Source organism: Podarcis melisellensis (assembly GCF_964234715.1).
Source record: "Podarcis melisellensis genome assembly, chromosome: 3".
Taxonomy (NCBI): Eukaryota; Metazoa; Chordata; class Lepidosauria; order Squamata; family Lacertidae; genus Podarcis; species Podarcis melisellensis.
In genome coordinates this window covers 118980746-119005378 of record NC_138530.1, presented here as the reverse complement: position 1 = coordinate 119005378, position 24633 = coordinate 118980746, and the positions used below count along the sequence as shown (strand labels likewise).

Genomic DNA, 24633 nt, shown 5'->3' with positions numbered 1-24633 from the left:
CTAAGGATTCTGAGCTCCTGTATTCTGATTTGATACATGATGTCCAATCACAGAACATTTCAGGATTTGTGCCATTGGCCCTTGAACTCTGAGTCACGATTCGCAGTTTGGAAGTTTAGACATCCAATCACATTGAGAGTGGGAGTGGCCCAGGCTTTCAGGAATGTATATAAGCAGTTTCTTTGCCCCTGTTTCCCAGTTATGTAGTTCAATAAAGGTTCTTGCTGTTATCACTGCATCTTGCCTTGTGGGCACCCACCTACACTTCATAAGGCTCTTCTGAGAAATCCTGCAGGGCTTCTCATAAAAGTGAAAGTACTTGCCCTGTGATCAGAGTTGGGATTAGAAGTGGTTCTGCCTCAAGCAGAAAGCCTTCCCTGATTCTGCTGGCAATTCTTCAGTAGTGACAAAAGGGGCAGTGGTAAGTACTATTCCTTCTTTTTCAATGCACCCTGTTCATGAAGGCCAGCATGGCAGGTCCTTTCAATCTTACTGACCAGCATGAACTGGGAGCATCTTTCTTTCTCCTCCTGTGGGGTGTAATGGCTCCATTAATTATTGTGAGGAAAGGGAAAACCCCAGTGGGAAAGAAAGAAAGTAGTGGGGGGAGAGGTGTATTTCTTTTTCCTTGACATATCATAAAAACATTTAAGTGGTTTACAACAACAGTATCTATATACATTAAAACCACATAAAAATTAAAATTGAGAGACTACCCTCTGAGTTTGTCCCACTAGAGTTTTATTCCTTATATTCACTGACAGGACATCACCACTCTTTCTTCTGGCAAAACGCTCTGTTTATGCCAGCCAGTTAGGAGAAGAACCATTCTTCCTAGCCAGAATAAACAGAAAGCAGCACCTTAATGTGGTGCCTTAAACTGTGAGCAGATTTGGTTGCTCAAGGGCTCATCCACACTCACCTTTTGCCCTGCTCTTTCCAGGCAAAGGTCCACACTTTAAAGCTCCAAGCCTGAGTGTTGGATTTTTTGCCCCAGAGCTTTCCCCACAAAACCGCACTGTTTAGTGCGGTGTTTAGTGCTTAATCTGAGCAAATGTCAATTTGGGTTTTCCACCGGTTGCCATTTGCTCCAATTGAACTTTGAAGAGCAGGTTTTGCCTGGAAAGGCTCCTGAGCCAAAAATATGGACATGGGGCTTTAAAGTGTGGGATGAGCCTGGAAAGAACAGAGCTGAGCCTTATTGCTCAAAAGCAGGGCAAGCACCTTCCACTGCGATCTGCTGAACTTCTGCAACTGAGCATTACTTGAAAGTTCAAAAAATTATGGGAAAATTGTTTAGAATTATTTCCTGAGTACAAATAATCATATATATTTCATAAGGGTTTGTTTTCCTTTTTGCTTCCTAGAAAATGGTCTAAATCAAAGAAGTGGCTCCTAAAAAGTTTTGAAAAAGTTGTCTTGCATGCAGAGGAAACTAATCCTTCAGATGACAGTTCTAAGGTAAACCTTCCATAAGGCTTTTAATGTTAATATTATTATTTATAAAATACTAAGCCAGGTGCTGCACAAGTCAATGAAGTGTCAAACCTTTTGGCAAAATTTTTGGCAGTTTTGGGAGGGCTGGGATTGAAGTGAGGAGACTGGGGAATGGGAGGACTTTTGAGAAATGTCACAGAGTGGGAGTGAGGCGTTGCTTTGACTCCAGAGAGGGAAAAAGAGCCTGTGCTCCTCCAGCTGGAGTCCAACAGAATCCCTCCTCATTGCCTAACAGGCTGTAAGGGGGGCGGCAGTCCTATGGGCCACCTGTCATCTACAAGCTGAGGCGTCTTCCTAGACTACAAGTTGGCAACAGGGGTGCTTTTTTTTTCCTTTTTTTCTACTGGCTCTTCTGTGAGTTTATCTATAATAGCCTGTAAAAAATAAGTTGGTGAATGCTATACTCCTGTGTGTGTGTGTGTGTGTGTGTGTGTGTGTAAGACTAAGCTTGAGCACAGTGGGATTTCCTTCTAAGTATACCTATAGAAGAGATATGAACATGTGTTATTAGCAATTGTACCAATGTTTTAGGGTTCCAGAAGTTTCACTTAAACAGCTATCTGATGTAGGAGCAAGGGGTCCATCTGATGTTATCTTCCTTGCCTCTGCCCCACCAGTCCTAATGGGAAGCAGTCACCACGACTTGGACATCAGACAAGCTGATAATTAGGCAACCTACAACTAGTAACTCCCCAAGTTACTATTAGTTGGGCAACTAAATAACACTGTGGCTATATGTAAAAGAAGCATATACCATGCATAGCTAAACTAGCTAGGAGCCTGACCCTGCTATCTGTAACCCACAAAGCTCCCCAGCTGTGGTTATATATGAAAAGCAACAGCTGAGGTGATGCCAGTTGGAACTCAGAGCACTGACATCAGGATGAAAGCACCCTTGTGATCTCAAAGGCAGGCCTTACTTCTGAAGGTATAATCCTGCTCTTCCTATTGTCAGCAGCCTGCAAGGCAACTTGCAAACTCTGCACAATCCTTCCCAAAAGCAATCCCCCCCCCAAAGACTCAGCAACTGTAGGCAATCCTCCCCCCCGAAAAAGCTCAGCAACTCTGGTAATATAGCCATCTCCCCCCATTTTCTTAAATTATAGCACCCCAAAATAGGGGGCGTCGGATACATGGGGGCATCCTATAGACGGAAAAGTGTGGTACTCTGTCTGGCAATTAAAAGCAGCTAGCAGCAATAAAACATACAATGACAATAAACAAGGGCGTGTGGGGTGTACACATTTCTTCCCTGCTGTCATCTTGAAGATGTAAAATGTGCCTATTTCCATTTAACAAATATTTAGAAGCATGGAATCATAAAAAAATAACTCTTGTGCTTGGGCTTCTTTGTGGTCTGACCATCAGTGCCTATCTCTCTCACCTAGGTTGCAGTTAGGGATGAAAGAATAGGTCAGTTTCTGAATCAGTTCCGAATCAGTTCAGTTCCGAATCATTTTGCTTAAGGAAAAAAGTCCTCATGGAAAACAGCCAAGCTTTTAGTGCAAATTTGTTCAAATACATACATGCATGCGATTTTGCCCACTCTAAACATTTCCCCCCAAGAGAGCCATAATAATAATAGTCAATGCATTTTAGTACAATAATATTTTATATGTTATTTTCACTAATATATGCATTTTTATGCACCCCTTCCCTTAATATACACATTTCTGTACACATTATTTAACTGGAGAACTGTGTCACACAATTCAGAGAATTTTTACAAAATTTGAAGGTTAACTGTGTTTTGGCTTGGTTATTGTTTCTTAAAGTGTGGATCAGGCAGGGCTCACATTAAAATCCAAATGAAACTGGTGACGAGCAGAGGACGGGGAAATACCAGCTAGCCTGAGGCAACAGATTTGACACTTTTGTATCTTTCCCCACCATCTGTACCTGAAGGAAGTGTGGTCACTTGGGCATTCCAGAAAATGGTGTAAGGAAGAAAGCTTGTGCCTGTGCAGAGCCTCACACCTCTGCAAGAGAAGGCAGGGCCACCTCTTCCATAGTAAAACTTGCAGTGTATGGGGAAACAGCCACACACACATGTTCCTACTCATCCCCTGCCCCATGAAATTTCTCTCACCTTCCCAGCAAAAGAGGCATTAAAATAGCCTCCTTCACAAGGAGGAAAGATTGTCATTAAAATTTCATGTAAATTGGTTAGAGCATGGTGCACCATGATAACAGGTTCGATCCCTGTATGGGACAGCTGCATATTGCTACATTGCAGGGAGTTGGACTAGATGATTCTCAGGGTCCCTTCCAACTCCATGATTCTACAATTCTACAAAATTTAAAATAAAAAGCACTCGATAGCCAGTGGCCGGTGTAAGTCAGCTTGTTATAGAAATAGCTTGGGTACAAAGTAAAATATGGCTGCTCTGTGAGAATGACTTGTTACCCCATTAGTGTATGCTATTTTTATTTGGTCTGTGTTCTTCTGATTTTAACAGACACTTTGGCAACATGTCCTAGACACTTTGCAAGGAAAGACCTTCAGTGCTAATTATGGCCTCTTACTCCTTTGGGCATCTCAAGCTAATGCAATTCCTGTAAGTATGAGACAGAAAGTATGCTTCCTTCAGTGAGTAAAGTGAATCAAGGAGCCACTGGCAGGCAATTTTCTGAGCCTTCAGTTTCTTAGAAAAGTACCGTATTTTTCGCCCTATAGGACGCACTTTTCCCCCTCCTAAAACGAAGGGGAAATGTGTGTGCGTCCTATGGGGCGAATGCAGGCTTTCGCTGAAGCCTGGAGAGCGAGAGGCGTCGGTGCACACTGACCCCTCTCGCTCTCCAGGCTTCAGGAAGCTATCCCCAAGCCTTGGGAGCCCGCGGGAGTCCCCCCCGGGCTCCCCCGGCTTGCGCAGTGCTGCCTCTTATCCCAAAGCCCGGTGCGCTGAGCAGTCGTGCCAGGGCTTTGGGTAGCTCTGCGCAAGCCGCGGGAGGGCTCCCTCGGCTTGCGCAGAGCTGCCTCTTATCCCGAAGGCCCATCGTGCTGAGCAGTCGCACCGGGGCTTTGGGTAGCTCTGCGCAAGCCGCGGGAGGGCTCCCCCGACTTGCACAGAGCTGCCTCTTATCCTGAAGCCCGGGGCGGTGAGCAGTCGCGTCGGGGCTTCGGGTAGCTCTGCGCAAGCCACGGGAGCCCTCCCCCAGCTTGCGCAGAGCTGCCTCTTATCCCGAAGCCCCGTCGTGCTGAGCAGTCGCGTCGGGGCTTCGGGTAGCTCTGCGCAAGCCGCAGGAGGGCTCCCCCCGCCCCAGCCTCACACCTGGGGGGGAAATATTTTTTTTTCTTTATTTCCCCCCAAAAAAACTAGGTGCGCCTTATGGGGCGAAATATACGGTAAGTCTCTAGCCCTTCCAGGAAGAAAGTTATGAAACAATGTGCAATTTCTATGTATTTTCTTTCAAATGACCTGGGCTAGCTGCTCCTGTGTTGATGTGAGCCAGTGAGTGAAGTCAGGCATGTGACTGATAAGGTGATTTGTTTGAACACCAGGAAATCAGAATAATTGCACCAGGGCCCATGCCAGCAACCGGGGCCCCAGACCCTGAGGTCACATTTTTTAAAAGAGTAAGTCTCTTATCCTTATAGAAAGAAAGGTATTAAGCAACCTTCTAAGTTGGGGTCTGATGCAAGCAGAGACTGGTGTAACTTTTTCTTGCTCTGCAGACAAAGAGCCCAGGGTGGAGTTGGAAGGGCCCACCCACTTTCAAATCCAGTTGGTTATGATTTTAACTCCTCTCTCCCTTTCTGGAGGGAAGGACTTGCCTGGGCAGTTATCATGGGACCCAGATGGAAAGAAGAGTGTCAGGGACTGGGCACATGAGGAGGAGCTTCCACCTAATTCAGAGGCCTCATTATTATAATAATCTTCCCCCTCTGCCTGGCTTACAGCAAAAATTGTTTGGGGAGGGGTGACCACAGTGCAAAGGCACATTCAGCCCCGCCCCACAAAAATGGGCTGTGCACAGGGCCTCACAAATCATGAACCTGATACTGCCATCCTCAATTCAAGGGACAGCACTCTGCTTTTGTATGTGAGGCAGGCATTCTGGTGTTACGGAAGGGGGGGGGCATGTCTTCTTCACCTTCTTCTTCGCTACAATATATCAATTTATTTCCAATTGTCAATGTCAAAAGGGACTAAAATCTATAAAATTCATAGAAAATCAACGTGCCAGTTTGCTCTGATCAGCCTTTCCTCCAGGCAATGTCAGGTGCCAGACTATGCATATTTGAGACCATTGTTTTCTCATCCCCAGGAAGTGTTTATCTGTGCATATCTCCAGCTCTGCATATTCCCCCCTCCCTCCTCCTTATGTTAATCCGGTGTAGCTCTGCATATTCCCCCCTCCCTCCTCCATATGTTAATCTGTGTAACCCAACCTCCCTTTAATATATTCATGATGTAATCTGTGTAACCAAACCTCTCTTTAATGTATTCATGACGTGTTTTGCACTGTATTCTGGGACATGGAGGGAAGTTTCAAAAACTCATGTCACCCCTTTCTCACTGTTCAATCTCGTCTTGAACCTGTTGGCCAATAAACTTGGATCTTCTGCAGTTTGCTCCTGTCTCCGGCTGAGCTCATTTTCCTCCGCAGGGACCCACGGACTGAGTCCGATGAGCTGGGTGGCAGAGCAGCCTCGCACCCAGATTTTTGCCGTAACAGTTGGCTGCCCAATGTGGGGCATGCGGTTCTCCCGCGTTGCTGACCGGGGGCCCCGAAATCTTCAGCCGGCACCAGGCCATTTTGCCTGGGAAGATCCTTTGGACCCCCGGCCATCTTCCGGGCGGTAATCGAAAGCCCCAGGAGTTCAGCCGGGGAGCAAAGAGGGATCCAGCCGGCTTACTCATCAATCCCGGGATCATCATGGAAAACACGTGAGTATAAGGAAAAGGAAAAACCCAGTGCACTGGTGGGAAAGGGGTGGAAATCTCCTGGCAACTGAATTCTCTGCCCTCCTCTCTATCGCTCCTTCTCGCCTGTCTCTTGGTCCAATTGGTGAGAGAGACCGTGGACTGCTGCTCGACCCAAAAGGGGGGTTCTGAGCTCTATCTCTTTCTCTATAATTCTCTGGCCAGCCGCACCAATTGAGAGCCCGAGAAGTAAGACGGAGAGACCCGTCTTGAAAGACAGACGACTCCCCGCAATGGGTATCTCAGTTGAAAGCAAGGGGTTAGAGCTCTTTTTCCGATCTTCCCGAGCGTCCTTTCATAGGGGGCAGGAAGTGGTCTTGCTTTCTATCCTAATCCCAGCCGCATCGGTCGGAGCCACTTATTGTGAGCCCGCTTCCGAAAGCAAGGGGGATTTTCGACCCAGAACCCTATCCAGGGATCACCCGATCTGGCACCGCACGGCGCGGGCGTCCAGTAGGGCCCCTTTCCTGAGAAGTCTAACGATAGGTAGGAGGTTGCCAGGAGGGATAGCCCAGGGAGGATTGGGCGGGATCAGGCAGAGTGGAAGAAGGACCCCAGGATATTGAGAAAAGGAAAATAGGAAGGAAATATACCGGATAGCTAGAGCTCTTTAAAAAACCCTACTAAAGTTGCCAAGCGACTTGAAACCCTCTTTACTATAAATTCCTGCTCACTTTAATTCCCTGTATTAGGTCTACCAATCTCGTAGATATACCAATCCTTACCGACCTCTCCCTCTCTTCCTTTCCACTTAGACACGCGTGAAACATAAAATGGGTACCCAGGCTTCCAAACACGAGCGGGCTCACTCTGGGAGGAAGGCTTCTAGAAAGCCATCTCAGTCCCGGAAGGACCCTGACTCTCCTCTACAATTTGTCATCACGTATTGGAAGTCGATTCCTGGCCACAAATTATTATTGAAACAAAAATTAGAGGACCTCTGTTCTGAAATCTGGCCCGCCAGCACCGCCCCCGCCAAGCCCGAATTGCGTTGGCCGGCTGGTTAACTGGTGGTGTTTGAAGAGGCAAGGAGGCTCTTAAAACCATGTGGGACCTTCCTACTAATTTCACTTAATGAAGCTAAAGGAAGCAGCCCAACTCCTTGCAATAACCAACTAAAGGATGAGAGTATATATGTTTACATGTTGTCTGTTATGTGTGTTGTGTGTTAATACATATATGAGAATATGTGTGTTTGCATGTTGTCTGTTATGTGTGTTGTCTGTTCCTTCTGTCTCTGACAGACTGCCTTTCTTAAGCGCGCATAGTTTAAACTGCAAGCTTGCTTCAAAATTTTAAATTTAAGGAAGCTATGCTGGACCTTATCAGTCCTAAATAAGACAAGATGAGAATGAAGGGTGCAAATGTTTACCCCACCTCTTGCTTTGCCGCAACTTTTCAGATCGTGAGTCTACAGTATTCCTCTGCAAATTCAGGAAAATTGTCACTTTTGTATTCCCTTTAAATCAAATCTATGGCTGTTTTAACTAAGAAAATGTTCACTTCAATCTTTCTCTAAAGATCATTTGTCTAGGAACTTGCACTCTAAGGAACTTGCACGTCTAAGGAAGTAAACTCAAACTAATCTCAAGATCTGCTAAAGGGTTCTGTATAAGTTGGGAATTTTTTATTTTCCTCTTCCTTAGTACATGATAGGAGCACTGATTGTGCTCTCTTCCCCAGTAGTGCCTGTGTACATAAGTATGTGTGTGTAGTACCAATCTTGCTGTGAAATCTGGCTGTGAACCCTTTATTTTGGAGGGTTGGACTAGATGACCCCAGGGTCCCTTTCAACTCTCCCAATTTGTGGCTGTGTGGAAGGACATGTGTCTGCAAGCATTGCAGGGTAATTCTTAAATTCTGGTGTGGTGATGGAGTTGAAATTCAGCCTAGCTTTGCTCTTTAGTTTTAAAAAGGTGAGAGGTGAAGCTGTGATGTTTTGAAGCACAACTGGTAATACCAAGCATTTGAGTGATTACAGTGTTTATCATTTTGTTTATCATTTTGTCTACTATTTGAAAATCAGACCAATACATATGGGCCTTGACCAATCCTGTAAATAAAGGGGCAGGAAAATTTTTGTCTGCAAATGGTAAGGCCGAAAAACTTAGAATGTTTAAAAAAAAAAAAAATTTAAAAAATCCTATGAATTCTGACTCTGGCCATTTTTTCCCATATATAAGGGCGCGGCATTGTTCCACGAATGGCCAGAGGAATATTAGCCCTTTCCTGTACATAAAGGAAGCAGTCGCTTTGCTTGGGCTGAAATTGCTAGCTTTGTTGGTGAATACTTCAATTGCTGAGTTTCTCTCTTTTGTTTTAAATCTAACCCTCTTTTAAAATCTACTCCTTACCCTTCCCTTATTCAAATTCTAATTTTGCCAAAAGATGCAACATTTCAATAGTATAAAAGGTTTGCTGAGACATGAACTCCACACATGCACAGAGACTAGATCAGCAAAAAAAAAAAAAAAAGGATAGGAAAAGAAATGAGAGAGAGAGAGAGGAAGGAGGGGGAACTGTGGGGGGGGGGGAGGAGGTTTATGTAAAACTTGGAACCATTGAGAGAAATCACCCTTAATGTGTCCCAAGTTTGAAATCTTAACATGCCAAATTCTTTTCACAGGTAAATATCAAAGAATTCCACGAACCATTGAGAGAAATCACCCTTAATGTGTCCCAAGTTTGAAATCTTAACATGCCAAATTCTTTTCACAGGTAAATATCAAAGAATTCCACCCCTCAATGGGATTTAAATCACAGACTTTGTTTGTGTGCATTTTAGGAACAGCATTTCCTGACAGGCTTCTCACATGAAATAATTTCCCCTTTTAACAGGATATGTGAACCCCGATAACAAAGTGTTTGTCCCTTTTTTCTCCCACAACAACTTTCTTTCTGTTCTGTGAAATCCCTGCTGTATTAACTTTCTTTCTGTTCTGTGAAATCCCTGCTGTATTAGTGACTTCCATCCCTTTGTGTCTTTGACACTTTAAAGTTATAAATAATCTGTTTCCATTTATTTAATCCGTTTTTTCATGATGTCTATGAAATTAATTGAAGCATAACCAAACATTGTTTGTGGAATGGTATTTGTTTACCTTTTGCCTGAGCATTTCTTATTAATTCTGTCATTTTGGCTAGTTCAAGGTACTTGCACAAAGTTACATTGCCATTAAGTCATTTTCCAGTATTTTGCTATTAACACTCTAGCCGATGTTGTCACATCAAGAAACACTCTTTTATTTTCATTGTTACTTCAGATCTCTTAAAATTCTGTGTCTTAGCATTTATTTATTTTGGTTCCTCATAGGTCATTGTGTGTGTGTGTTTGTGTGTGTGTTTTATTATTATTTAACTGTGTCTTTTAAGTCCACCCTGTCCTTACAGGATATCACTTCTACAAGTGTGTTACTACAGATCCAATGAAAAGCTTCGCTACCACGAGACTTAGTACCTGCAACAACAAATTTCTTTCAAAGGGGAAGTGGGGCTGACAAAGAGGGGAGGAGTTGAATTGCAAGGACATTTTTTGACTCATATATTCAACTGATATTTAATTAGTTTGTTGTGTATTATGTGTTATTATGTAGGAATGTTGAAATGTGTTTGACAGTGTTATTTCCACAAAGGAAAGAATTTTTTTTTTTGTGTGTGTGTGTAATTGTCTTATGTTTAATGTATACTGTCTTATTCCTTATACCCCAATGGAGGATTTTCATACATTTTATGCTTTCAAATGGATCAGGCTATTGTGTAGTTCAATGTTTAGATAACCACATTTCGCTGTCCCACCTGGCACACTGCCAACCTTCCCTACCCATTTTAAAATGTGTTAAAACTCACTTTACCAAGGAGAAGCTTCAGGAAGGTGTATATGCCTTGATTTAGCAGGAATGATCCCTTATAGAGTTAAATTGACTTATTTGGACAAGTGCCCCTTTTAAGAATGGTTTTCTTTTAACAGATTGGTTTGAAGAGTTAAGAACCATGGGGCAAGATAAATTCAAATTGGACCCAGTGTGTATTGGGCATGTGTATCCAGGCTGCAATTAGCTTTTGGTCCTTTTAAGTGCAAGTGAGCAACTTCCCATGACTGTTGACCAGAGCCTCTAAAATAAAACCCCATAGAAAGGCCAAGGTAAAGATATTTCCCTCAGGACGTGTCCAAACCTGTGCCAGCTGTGATGGGTGCCAGGCAACATGGCTAATATGAAAGCCCTAAGTGGATTCACCAGGGATTGCCACTACTGTGACACGTGAGACCACAGAAGAGCTACCTTGACACCTGAGAACACAAAATGGCGGGGGGCAAAGCGAACTGCATTTTTTTTTTCCAGTCAATAGTGGACCTTCCTGCTAAATGTAAAGCATAGACCACTACTGAACAAAATACAACAGGTGTTCCTTTATGCGATATCCTATACCCAGCTATCTGCACTACTATACTTGCAAATGGCCTTAAGAGGCATGATTTGCAAGTCCCCTTCAGGTTTGCACAAACCCACACATCTAGTACGGTAGATACAAAGTTATTATTTAGTGCATATCTACATAACATAAACATACATTGTATTGGTCCGTGTTGCTCCCTCCTTTGTTGCCCTGCTCAACCAACCTCCTTTTCCATTAGGGCCTATTCCCACTCACACGGCACCCCACCTTCACCGAGATTTAGGGTGCGGAGAAAAGATTTGCAAGTTCTTACAGAACTTTAATGCAAATCTATCTCCGAATGGGGGACTGTTACGGAAGGGGGGGGGCATGTCTTCTTCACCTTCTTCTTCGCTACAATATATCAATTTATTTCCAATTGTCAATGTCAAAAGGGACTAAAATCTATAAAATTCATAGAAAATCAACGTGCCAGTTTGCTCTGATCAGCCTTTCCTCCAGGCAATGTCAGGTGCCAGACTATGCATATTTGAGACCATTGTTTTCTCATCCCCAGGAAGTGTTTATCTGTGCATATCTCCAGCTCTGCATATTCCCCCCTCCCTCCTCCTTATGTTAATCCGGTGTAGCTCTGCATATTCCCCCCTCCCTCCTCCATATGTTAATCTGTGTAACCCAACCTCCCTTTAATATATTCATGATGTAATCTGTGTAACCAAACCTCTCTTTAATGTATTCATGACGTGTTTTGCACTGTATTCTGGGACATGGAGGGAAGTTTCAAAAACTCATGTCACCCCTTTCTCACTGTTCAATCTCGTCTTGAACCTGTTGGCCAATAAACTTGGATCTTCTGCAGTTTGCTCCTGTCTCCGGCTGAGCTCATTTTCCTCCGCAGGGACCCACGGACTGAGTCCGATGAGCTGGGTGGCAGAGCAGCCTCGCACCCAGATTTTTGCCGTAACACTGGGAATGCTACTTCTTTCTCTGGGTCTCACTAAGGTGGGATTTTTGGATTAGGCGGCAGTTTTTGAGGAGAATCCATAGGTATCTGAGGATGCTGTCAAGAACATATTCTTAAGAGCGGGAAATAAAGGAAGCACTATCCTTTGGGGTTCTTCCTCCCCTTCATCTAAGGCAAAATTTGCAGGAGAGATTGATTCAGTAACAAAAGATTCTGAATCCCATCGTAACATGACACATGAACGTTTCATCTCGAAACCCTTAAGAATATTACGCATAATGCCTTAACAGGTTTTAGAGGCTAGGCATTAATCTGAACACACATTGAAAACAGCAGCCCTGTGTCAAGTCTCCCCCCCAATGATTCTATGATCTTCCCTTCCTTGTGTAGAAAAGCAAATGACTGCCCCTTTGAGAGAAGGGGCATCCCAGAGTCACTTTCTCTTCCTGCTGTACACGGGGAGCCAGCCAAAGAGGAGCTCTGGGACTAGAAGCAAAGTTTAAATATGTAATCCAACCACAGTTATGCAATTTTATGATTGTGTATTGTTAAGAAGAGATATTAAGTATATTTAATATTTAAGAAAAAACAGCAAGTAGCTGAGGTGAGGCATGTCATAGAATCATAGACTTGTAGAGTTGGAAGGTACCCCAAGGGCCATCTAGTCCAACCCTTTGCAGTTCAGGATTCTAAAGTATCCATGGCAGGTGGCCATCCAATCTCTGCTTAAAAACCTGCAAGGAAGCAGAGTCCACCACCTCCCTAATGAGACCGCTCAGAGGGGATGTGAGATCAGTTAGTCAACTCTAGCAATTTGAACTTTGTGGTCTTTAACCCCTTCATATACAGTACTTATGAGCATTGTTTGACTGCGGATCTCCCACAGATTTTAGGTCCCATACATTCCGGTTTCAGATACTGTAGCAAAAACAGTCGAGTCTAATAAAAATTACATTTGGCTAGATCACATACATACTGTTGCCAGAACACCAGATATAGTAAACTACTCCCCTCAGGAGGAGATGGGATGGGGGATATCAAATTTAGAATTTTATTATGAAGCGTTCCAATTGAAATATTTAATAGATATTGTTTATAATGATAAGATCAAATGGTTAGGATGGGGAATGAAATAAATAATGGAATAGGAAGAGAGGGGATCTTTATCAGAGATATACAGATGGCATGTAAGAAGACGACAGGACCTAGGAAAATAGCTCCAGCAATTTGGAAGAAGTGGAATAAGAAATGGATGCCTATATATTCAAAGTGAGCTCCATTAAAATATATAGATAAGAGTGATACAGATCCTGGATGGTGGAAGAAATTAGAAGAACATGGATTTAATAAATTAAAAGATGTGTTAGATGAAGACGGGAAGTTAAGGACAAAAAATAGCATTTTGGAGAAAGTAGGAAAACAATATTGGTTGGAAGTGCAAGGGCTATATAAATTAATAGAAACGGAAAAAATAGAGGATATGATGAGGTCAGGATGCGTAATTGATGAAATACTTAACACAAGACAATTAACAGAGAAAGGGATAGCAAGCATGGTATATAAATTAATGATAAGAAGTAAGGAAAGGATGATAAGGATAATTTAGAATAAATGGGAGCGGGAAGGGCTGTTTCATTTGAATACGGTCCAAGAGATGATGAAGAGTACAGATAAAATAAAAAGAATAAGATAAATATAAAGAATTAAGTAGGAAATCCCTATTGAAATGGTATAGAACCCCGGTGCAACTGGCATATATAGTTAAAGGATTGAGTCCTAAGTGTTGGCATTGTGGTCAAGAGTTAGGGCATATGCTCATATGTGATGGGAGTGCATTAGTGTAAAGGAATATTGGCAAAAGATTATATAGGTTATTTCTGATGTATTTCATGTTAAAATAGAAGTCAATAGAGAAATGCTTATCTCAGGAATACTGGAGAAAAGTAAAATAGAAAAAAAGAGCAAGATTGGTATAAAATTATGATCTTAGCTGGTATGCTTGTTATTGTATTAGGATGGAAAGAAAATGATAAATGGACAATGGAAAAATGGAATGACTATGTTTTTTAATATATACAATCTGATATATTTGAACAGGTAATGACGGAAGATACATGGGAAAACAAATGTCAAAAGATTTTGGATAAAAGGACAAGTTATAGGAACTGGATAGCACGGGGTGAAGCCAAGCCAAGCATCCAAATTAGAATGAATAATCTGTGCACATGGTTAAAGATATGAAGAAAGAACAAGTTTTTGGGGGAGGGGTAAAGGGGAGGGAGGAAGGGGGGAATAAAAAAATAGAATAAATGAGTAGGGACAAAAGTATATACTGTTATGTATAACTAATAGGAGGATGATTTTGATGCATGTTATTGTTAGATTTTCAACTGAATGATTTTTTTAGTAAGTTATTTGACATCCCTAGATGAAAGTGTGATCATAAAGAATGGGGGAAAATAATAATAAAAAGAACTTTAAAAACAAACAAACAAATGTACATACTGTTTAATCATTAGGAAGAGAATAAGAGGAGTCTTGGCTGTTTAGTCCCATCGTGTACAATGAGATGCTCCTGAAAGCCCACTAAAAGGACATGAGGGTTATAGCCGCTGATATTCAGAGACTTGCTACCTCTGAATATAGCAGGTTAGCCACTTAGACTAGGAGCCATTGATAAACCCATTCCATGTGAATCTGTCCAATCCCACTTTAAAGACATCTGAGGCAGTGTCTGCCAGCATTCACAGTGACAACAAATTCTATGGGTTAATGTGTAATTTCCTCAGGTCATTCTATGACCATTTCCTCTGGTCTCTCTTTAGGTTTCATTCTGGACACTAGCATTTATTCTATCTCAACCTTCTGTTTACAAAAAAGTCATGGATGAACTAGAACCGGTTTATAGAAAATCAGGTAAATATGCCTAAATGCCTTACTATGACATCGGAACTGATTGGAACAGTCTGCATATCTGCATCTATGTGCATCTATCATAGGCTTTGATCTGAAGGATTTCACCAAATTTAGACATAGCAGTAAGCAGTGAATTGGTATTGGATGCAATTTGAGGATCACAAAATGCTTATTGTTTTAGTGTTGAGACATATGCCCCAGGTACCTCTTAATATTGAAGTAGACATTTGTATAACTACACTTATGTTCCAACTGGGATTAATCTACACACATATCTTAGTTTTGGTTTTTTTAAATCACATGGGAATTGGCCAGAAGAATACGCTTGTGAAGAAGTGTCAAATCCTGCCTATTATTAAACATACATGTCTATTGGAAAACCTTGTGTATCAGCCTGTCACCCAAGTATCCCTTTAAACACACCCTGAGAGGAGGGGGAACTTTTGGTAGAGATGAACCAGGCACTGTCCTTGAATGGGTCTGAATAGTTTGTGTGTAACCCAAGAATGTAGGTCCAGACCTGACTAAAGCAAAGCTTTCTTTTATTGCAAGAAAAGAGAGAGAAACAAAATTATTTGGGTGCGTGGCAGCATTAATTATGAATATTGTAATCTATTCATAACTCTAAACTAAGACATAAAAGGTCCCTACTGCTACAAGAAGTAACAGGTGCCAGAAATTATATCTTCTAGACTGAAGAGTGTAGGGAGTGGTATACAGTAGCATCTGTGAAGAATATACCATATTTTTTCATGAATAAGATGCCCCCGTGTATAAGGCGCCCCCTATTTTGGGGGACTCAATTAAGAAAACACCCCTCAGCACTACCTGTGTATAAGACATGCTCCAATTTTAAACCTTTTTTTTTTTTTTGGTTAAAAAAAACCCTAGTCTTATACACAGAAAAATACGGTACTTTCTAACACTATAGGCCAATGACTTGTTCTGCTATCTTGAACAATGGGATTTTCCTGCCAAGCATGAGGGAAGCTGCCAAGGAGATAAGATAAAAACTCTTGTCATGAACTCATTGTATTTTGGGGAACTCACAAATTTATCAATTAATTTATTGCAAGTTGAAATGCCTGAATCCTTGTCATGTCAAATGAGTGAAACCCACAGTGGGTAAAAAAAGGAGAAGAGTGCCTGTTATGAACCAAGTGCTCCAAGTGAACTAAGTGCTGGTCTGCCAAAGGCATCCACCTAGCAAGCAAGCAAGCAAGCAAGGCCCAACTCTCTACTGCAGTTGACAACCCACTTGTTGAGTAAGATTATAGGGCGTTTGCTAGACATTTGATATGGTAGGGTTGCCAGAGAGGAGAGTGAATCAATATTGTTTCAACTGTTTAACATTTGTAACTTCTCCTCCAAAATTTGATCGTAGTCACACCATCTTTCTCTCATTATACTTAACCTGAGTTCTACTGCTCTCATTAAGAGTTCCCACTTGCATGACTGTGAATTCACATAAAGATATGGGAAAGCTTGCAGTGTTTCAGTAACTGGACTTTTGTATGTGACTTTTGCAGGTAAAGAAAACATCCAGTTATCTGAAGATGACCTAAAAAAGTTCCCATTTATCAAGTGGTGTATTTTGGAAACAATACGATTAAGGGCACCAGGTGCCATCATCAAGAAAGTGATCGCTCCAATGACAATTCAAGTAAGGTTTTGTTAATGACAGTAATAGTGTACCACACTTCTTCATTCAATAATCTTTAAAATGAATATGTTGTTGAATGTATGAAACATATAGATACACATAGAAATTCCTGTCAAGTCATCTATTTAGCACAAATGACACCCTCCCCAGCCTGTTTCACTGTCTTGAAGATAATGAGGGATGCTGAAATTTATGTGTGATTCTACTCTAATGAAGGCATCATAGATAAAAGCTAGCAAATACAGTACATCTTCGTGTTTAGGGTCTGGCTAACAATCAATTATTACCTAAGTGCATCACTTTATTAGTGACCTCATATAGACAGGATTGGGTCGCAGGTGGCGCTGTGGGTTAAAGCCTCAGCGCCTAGGACTTACCGATCGAAAGGTCGGCGGTTCGAATCCCTGCGGCGGGGTGCGCTCCCGCTGCTCGGTCCCAGCGCCTGCCAACCTAGCAGTTCGAAAGCACCTCCGGGTGCAAGTAGATAAATAGGGACCGCTCACCAGCGGGAAGGTAAACGGCGTTTCCGTGTGCGGCTCTGGCTCGCCAGAGCAGCGATGTCACGCTGGCCACGTGACCCGGAAGTGTCTCCGGACAGCGCTGGCCCCTGGCCTCTTAAGTGAGATGGGCGCACAACCCCAGAGTCTGTCAAGACTGGCCCGTACGGGCAGGGGTACCCTTTACCCTTTATAGACAGGATTATCTGTTGTGTTCTTGTGAAATAAATATGTTTATAAATGACTGGCTTTGTTGAAACAGAGTTTGGAGTGTGCATTAGGCAGCCCTGTTTAGGGAAGTTTTTAATGTTTGATGTTTTATTGTATTTTTTATATTTTGTTGGAAGCTGCCTAGAGTAGCTGGGGAAACCCAGCCAGATGGGTGGGGTATAAATAAATATGTTGTTGTTGTTGTTGTTGTTAAGAGCATGTTCTTCTGCTTTTAGAATTTTGTTATCCCTGCTGGTGACCTGCTGGCCTTGTCTCCATATTGGATTCATAGAAACCCCAAATATTTTCCTGAGCCCAATACTTTTAAACCAGTAAGTTATTACATGGGAGCCATTTGTTTTTCTCTTTTCTCACTAGCTGATGTGGAGTATAGTATGTATGTATGTATGTATGTATGTATGTATGTATGTATGTATTTGATGGTGGTTGCATTTTTATCCCACCTTTGCCAAAAAAACTTAAGCAACCCTGTGAGGAAGGTTAGGCTGAGTGGCTGTGTGTGGTGACATCGCCCCTTTAAGAGTGGTTTATGGGAATGGGTTAGGGGCTTCCAATCCCACCTGCCTTAATGGAGGCAGCCCCCCTGACAGCAGGTGAACAAAAAACAAGGGTGACAGAGGGCAAATCTTCCTTGCAAATTACCCCAAGGGACAGGGGGAATGGACTTCACTTGCAGTTCATCTCAGTACCTGACTCTCGCTCCAGCATGGAATGTGGGAGGCAGGGAGGTACTGAGTGCAAAAGTACTTCTCCTGGCAAAAACCCTCCCACGCTGGCGTGAAGAAGCAGAGGTTCTCGCTTTCCGGCCACACCCACGGTTCATGGCACTAGCTCTCCTCTGCCCTCTGGGGAAAGCAGGGGAAAGCCAGAATTTATGAGGCAAAATTCCTGGCAATGCTCCTGGGGGGTTCTGGGGAGTTCACTTCATCCTGCGGTGCCGCTTATTCACATCTCTGCCTGGGAGTGTGTCCCTGCCATGGACCAGCCTCCATCCATCGGCAGCATGATTTGAGAATGGTTCCTCAAGAATTCAGAATATTGGCATTAATTATGGGGCACTCCTGAAGCAGCATATGATAATGGGCTGCAACTAACCAGCTACCGAATGGACTGGACGTGAGCTATGAAGGTATCTGAATGACTTTGAACAAGCACAAAATTTCTTAGAACAGTAAGGAACAATGATGGGGGGGGCAATGTTTGCTTTCGTGGTTTTTTAAGGGTCTTTTATTTTCTGACCACCTCCCCACAAAATGGAAGAATCATGTGCAGGCGTTCTGATGTTATCTGATATCAAAAAATGTGGGAGCCATTGATTTATGCTCTATAAAGGGTTTTACAATGCTTTTCTATACCCTCCCCTCTCAAACGTATGGATTTTATATAAATTATTCTTGGACTTGACCTGTAGTGAGATGAGATTTGCAAGGACGAGGGTCTGCTAATTGCACTGGGGGGGGGGGGGGATTTTATATGTGTATTTGATTTTTAACTGCGGGCTGTGGAAAATAATCCCCAGAGTTTTAATGGTGGAATGGTCATCTTGTCGGGGATTTATTTATGGCTCAGTGTGGCCTTGAAGAACGGAAGGACTGCTTTCAAAGGAGTTCTTAAAGGAGTGGAATGTGAATGGACAATGAATTATGGTGGTTAGTCCCTCTACACACCAGACCTGAGAAAAGAGTGCCTGAAGGGCTGCACACGGGAAATGGACTTTTATGTGTTTGGGAAACAACAGAAGAACTGACTGTAAGGCAACAAGAGCGGATAGCTATATAAATGGATTAAAACGAATAGAAGGATGAAAAGATGATTAAATAAGAACAATGAAGCAGCAACATCAGGAAGAATTGGACATATTTGCAACAGGAGCTGGAAGCCTTTTTTTTTTATTTAAAAATGTTTAAATAATTTGGATTGATTTGCTAAAATTTGGAAAATAAGTTAAATTTTTTAAAAAGAAGCAAAGGTTCTCTATTTAATTAGATCTTTAATTGGCTTTAAAGTACAGTGGTACCTCTGGTTGCGTACTTAATTCGTTCCGGAGGTCCGTTCTGTAATCTAAGATGAAGTTTAATTGAGCCATAAATCTCTTGCTGGAAGGAAAAGAATTTAGGATCTGTGATAAGAACACTGCAGAGATTCTGGGAGCTGGAAAGGAGTATTAAATCTTCAGCACATTCAAAAACTGCTCACCTTTTCCGAGGCTGAGGGGGAAATGGCAAAGATCTGTGGCATGTTTTACTAGTGAGACAGAATGGTTTCTAGCAGACTGCTGCCTGTTCCGAGACATCGAAGCAAGGGACGGAGAGATAAGACCTCTGAGAAACTTGGAGATTCAGTTCTGCCCAAAGCCATGATGGGAGAAAACAACAGCTGAGAAGTGAAAGAGACAACACCATATATGGACAAAGAAATATCCATGGATATAATAGTTTTCACATGCAGGGCAGAATAAAGATAATAGTTTGAGTTCCTCACTTGAAGCTTTATAAATTTATATATTACAACATCAAAAATGGAAACCATTAATTATGTAGGTGTTGACTAAGGGATTATTATTATAACTGAAATGTAATCGACAATTAAGTTTATGGGACGCAGTGATATAGGATCGGAAATGCACCCAAACCACCATGCGGGGAGCCACTTTAACTAAAATGTATTAATTGGAAGTTGATTGGCACTTTGATAATTGTATAATTTCTGATTTAATTGTTATTATTATAATTTGGCTATTATTGGGGGTATATTGGAAATCTAATTAAAAAATGATTCTTTAAAAATTATATGGAAATGAGTTAGAACTTCAGAGATAATGAGCTTAGATACAGCTGTTTCCCGTTAAGGCTTCAAGACCGGTATTTGGGTGGAAGAGGTGAATGCCCATGGTCTAAGTCCCCGTAAAACCTGGGTTGATGGGAGCTCTTGGCAGCCAGCCAAGCAGAGGTTGGGCTTCTGACAGCATCTTGTTCTGTTGCTCAGCCTACTGAGATTTAAGTGTGTTTATGTTAATTAGCTGGATAAGTTAGTGTTTGTTGTTTTCTTACCTTTTGAGCCATTTGGAGTTTCTCTCTTTCATAGGGTTTTGTTTTAGTAAAGTCTGTGGATGATTTTATGAAATTTGGTCTGGTCTGAACTCCTGAACCCTTTAATTTTGACCATGGTTTTTTGGAGCAAGTGTCATCCCCCACACCGTGACTGACCCAAGGGAGCCAGGGAGCTTCATGGTTGACTGGGAATTTGAACACTGGTCTTCCAGGTTGTAGTCCAACATGAATCACTACAAGGCACTGACTTTCTGTGTGGACATAGTTCTGATGGAGCAGGCATGTCCAACACGCTGATCATGATTGACTTGGGAATTGCTGGCTGATTTTCATCAGTCTTAGGCTGAGAAAGAAAAGCCTTTCTCTGCAGCCGCTGCTACTGTCAGTCTCATGCAAGCCTCAGCTCCTCCTCCTCCAGCCATGGAATTAGGCTTGCCTTCCTTCCCCGATGCCTGCTCTGCACTGTGCTCGGGGGGGGGGGGTAGAGCGCCAGTGGTGGGGTGAGGGGGACGCAGTGCCCTGAGGGAGGGCTGGGATGTTTGTGGGGGCAGGGTGTTCCTGCGGGGTACTAACTTAGGGGTGGGGGCAATAACATGATTGAATGAAAAGCTCCAGAAGAAGAAAGACTGAGGTGGAGGGAGAGAGTGAGGATGCTGTGGGGGGGGGAGGCAGGGGGAGGGAGGGAGAACATGGAGGAAGGGAGCGAGGGAGGAAGGGAGGGAGGGAAAGAGTTAACACAGAGAGAGAGAAGCTGGTTCCTCAGATCTGTGCAAACTAATATAAAAATATAGTTTGACTTTTCTCACTTGTTTAGTTACGGTACTTGTTCATATTTAATAAACTTAAATGACTTCGGAGGGTGGTAGATCACTGCCAGTTTTTGAGTCTTGTTGGTAGATCGCAGCCTACTTGAGGTTGGACTTGCCTACCATAGAGGAACTTGAATGCTTCTCCTTAGGCATGGCTAAAGGTCATAACAGCTTGTACTGCCATAATAGTTTGTACTGAGGAAAGTATTGGGGAAAGGAGAATTATTTTAAAAATAACCACAACCATGGGTATTGAAATACACCTTTTATTCAAATGAGAGCCAGGTTCTTGTTTACATTACTATCACAAGGATTCTTGGGATTCTAAGAGAAGCTTTTGAGCGTTAAAACATCTGCAGCAACACTTGCTGCACTTTAAGTTTCCCTACTATCTCTCTTCCGGATCTAGAATTTATGAATGTTTAAAATAAACTCACAAAAGTAGCTTCTTACACCATGCTTAGCCAAATAGAAGGTCATGTTTGTTATTAAGCTTATTTACCACAAAGTTGATTTTGAGAAAGGGATTTTTCATCACACAGGATCGTTGGAAAGAAGCAAATTTAGAGAAAAATGTTTCCTTGGAAGGTTTTGTGGCATTTGGAGGAGGAGCACACCAGTGTCCAGGAAGGTCAGTAAAACAGCTGGAGTTTATTTCTTAAACTCTTTAGAGAGTGGCTCTACTCCTATAACTTCATTCCCTCTTAACATCAAAGCTTCACAGATGATTTTCTTTTTTCAAAAAGGATTGAAAAGTTTATTACTGTTACAAGCTATTACAGCAGATACCTTGTTGGAGGTCTTCCAAAGTTGAATGGTAAAGGCAATGCTGGATTATGTGGCATGTGGGAATGTCTTGCAGTTTCTCTGAATTTACAGTTTCCTTGCCACCTTCTGAAGCTGTGTAAAGTTAATTTCAGTTGCTCCATACAGTGGTACCGTGGTTTAAGAACAGTCCTGTTTATGAACTATTTGGTTTACGAACTCCGCAAAACTGGAAGTAGTGTCCCGGTTTGTGAACTTTACCTCGGTCTAAGAACTGAATCCAAACGATGGAAGGGCACCGGTGGCGGGAGGCCTCATTAGGGAAAGCGCACTTCAGTTTAAGAACAGATTCGGTTTAAGAACGGAGTTCCAGAAGGATTAAGTTCGTAAACCGAGGTACCACTGTATACTTATTTCAATATTTGGTCACAATGCATTCTGCTGATGTTGCAGGATGAAGTGTTAAACATTAGCTGAAACAATAGCTTTTGCATCCATTTGGATAGGTGTGAACAAATTTTCTCACAAAGTAAAACAGCTACTTTGAGATCTTGTATAGAATGCCATCAAATGCCAACAGTGTCCTTCAGCTCTCTATATTGGACAAACAGGCCAGACCTTATGCCAAAGAATAAACGGACATAAATCTGACATCAGGAATCACAAGACAGAGAAACCAGTAGGAGAACACTTCAATCTCCCAGGACATTCTATACAAGAGCTGTTTTACTACAAAGGAATTTCAGAAATAGACTGGAAAGAGAAGCTGCTGAATTGCAACTTATCACCAAACTTAAAATCATGGAGACACCTGGTCTGAACAAAGACCTTGGATTCTTATCTCATTATACATGACAAAGCCATTTTTCACCTTCTCACCCCTTGCTTCTTCCTGTAAGACCTATTGCAGTCATTAAGAGTCGTCAACAGGCTCATCACAGCTATCTGCCAATCACCCATTCCCACCACCCTTCTGAGTAATACCCCTCCCCACCTTCTCACTATATAGAAGGGTCTGGAAACTTCTGTTTCAGTGTATCTGAAGAAGTGTGCATGCACACAAAAGCTCATACCAAGAACTAACTTAGTTGGTCTTTAAGGTGCTACTGGAAGGAAATTTTTTTTTGTTTTGGCTAATATTTGTATTACTCAGGTTTTGAAATTATCCCACCATTGACAAAACTGTCTTACCCATGAAATGAGCCCACACAGACTACCCCCCTCCCACATTGTGCAACCAAAGGGGGCATTGTGCAAATGGTTACACATGAGTGGCTGAAAACATCTGCTTTAAGATAAATCAAGTCTACTGTATATTTTGGAAAGTTGTTTCTTTGCTATATGCCTCTTTAAAAATTGGGGAGGGTATTTTTTATTATTGTTCTGTTATGCATTTTGTGTTTTTGTGTTGTAAACTGCCCTGTGATCTTTGGATGAAGGGTGGTGTAAAAAAATTAATAAACAAGAATGAAGCATTGTAACAGAATTTTAGATGATGTTTCCTGAGATCAAGTCAGTTTTTATCTACTTGTACTGTTTGCATTTTAGATGGTTTGCTATCATGGAGATTCAAATTCTAGTAGCTATGTTGCTTTGCAAATATGAATGCCATCTTTTGGATCCACTACCAAAGGAGGTAACATATTTATAATGAAAATTAAAGTTCATAATATGTAACTTTAATTATCTTTCATCTCCTCTGTTAAGCTTTTGTAACTTTTCTAACTAGATAAAAGTTCACCATGTAGTGCCTTTTCTTATGCAGCAGTTTTTTAAAGTGGAGAATATCTGTGGAGGAACAGACGTGAAAATCATTGCAACAGATGTCAACCAATACAGATTTTGGATTTCAGTCTGTTGCTTGTGTATCTTTCCAAAGTCACAGAAAAACATATCACTTGGGACAAATGCTCCACAAGAAGGACTCAGCATTTCTTCCTGCAAAGAGGCTTAATCATCAAGCTGATAAGATAAAACAAGATATATAGTCAACATCTATTTCCGGCTGAAATGGTTACATGCCTCTTTAAAAATTGGGAGAAGGGGGGTTTTCTATCTGGCAAGCCATAATGTTTGCACAGATAGAACAACTGGAAGAGAGTGATGCTGAATTCTACTTTATGACAAGATAAAACCTAAGTAAAAAAAAACCTAAGTAAACGAGGTTGTAGATATTGGGCAGAGGAAGAGGGGGATTCTCCCAAACTAACCCCCCCCCCCATCACACAAGCAAAAGTCCTTTGGCAGGGCCTCTATTGACAGGACTGGCTATGTGAGGCTTGCCCATAGAGTTTAATTCTAAACTGCTTTGGGGACCGATTCTGGCTCAAAATAATGAACATTTCTTGGGAGGAATATACTTAATTGATGGTAAAACTCTTGTTTCAATTACACTTATATTATCACCTGTATTATCATCTGAAGTGTCTGCTTGTAACTTCTTTTCTGTTTTTGCAGAGCCTTCTCCACTTGGTGGGGACACAGCAGCCTGAGGGACCATGCCGAATTCAGTATAAGCTGAGAATATGAAGCTGAGCATCGGTGCCCATCCCGATTCCTTAACTGTCAGACTGAGAATCAGAATTGGAAGGGACCCCAGGGGCATCTAGCCCTAACCCCGCAATGCCGGACGTATCGGCTCCATTCCATATATATATATATATATATATATATATATATATATATATATAAATTTTTTATTAAGTTTCATATTACCAAATTAAACACATCAAATCAATTAATCCAAATTATAACAATACATATCATGTAATTCAATTATTTTCCAATTTAATTTTTTTTGTGGGGGGTATCCATGCTTCTCAATCGGCAAGAGTCCAATCCTCAAATATTTGTGCTGCTTTCATCTTAAGAATTATATTTCCAGTCCCATCTTCTCAATCCTTGTCATTCCTCATTTT

The 24633-nt window shown here is 41.9% G+C and overlaps 1 protein-coding gene across 3 annotated transcripts in view; it reads left to right on the top strand.

The window, feature by feature from the left end:
- Positions 1 to 24381, top strand: part of CYP39A1 (cytochrome P450 family 39 subfamily A member 1) — a 44726-nt gene extending 20345 nt beyond the window's left edge. The window contains exons 5-12 of one of the 3 annotated variants that reach the window (XM_081906382.1): positions 1368 to 1461; positions 3957 to 4055; positions 14610 to 14700; positions 16230 to 16363; positions 17307 to 17402; positions 21493 to 21581; positions 23264 to 23351; positions 24173 to 24380. In XM_081906382.1, coding sequence (XP_081762508.1) covers positions 1368 to 1461; positions 3957 to 4055; positions 14610 to 14700; positions 16230 to 16363; positions 17307 to 17402; positions 21493 to 21581; positions 23264 to 23351; positions 24173 to 24244 — 763 coding nt within the window. In that variant the 3' untranslated portion in view covers positions 24245 to 24380. Of the gene's footprint in view, positions 1 to 1367; positions 1462 to 3956; positions 4056 to 14609; positions 14701 to 16229; positions 16364 to 17306; positions 17403 to 21492; positions 21582 to 23263; positions 23352 to 24172 lie in introns of all 3 variants that reach the window. The other 2 variants (XM_081906383.1, XM_081906384.1) reach the window with 2 other exon arrangements.
- Positions 24382 to 24633: the final 252 nt, after the last annotated feature.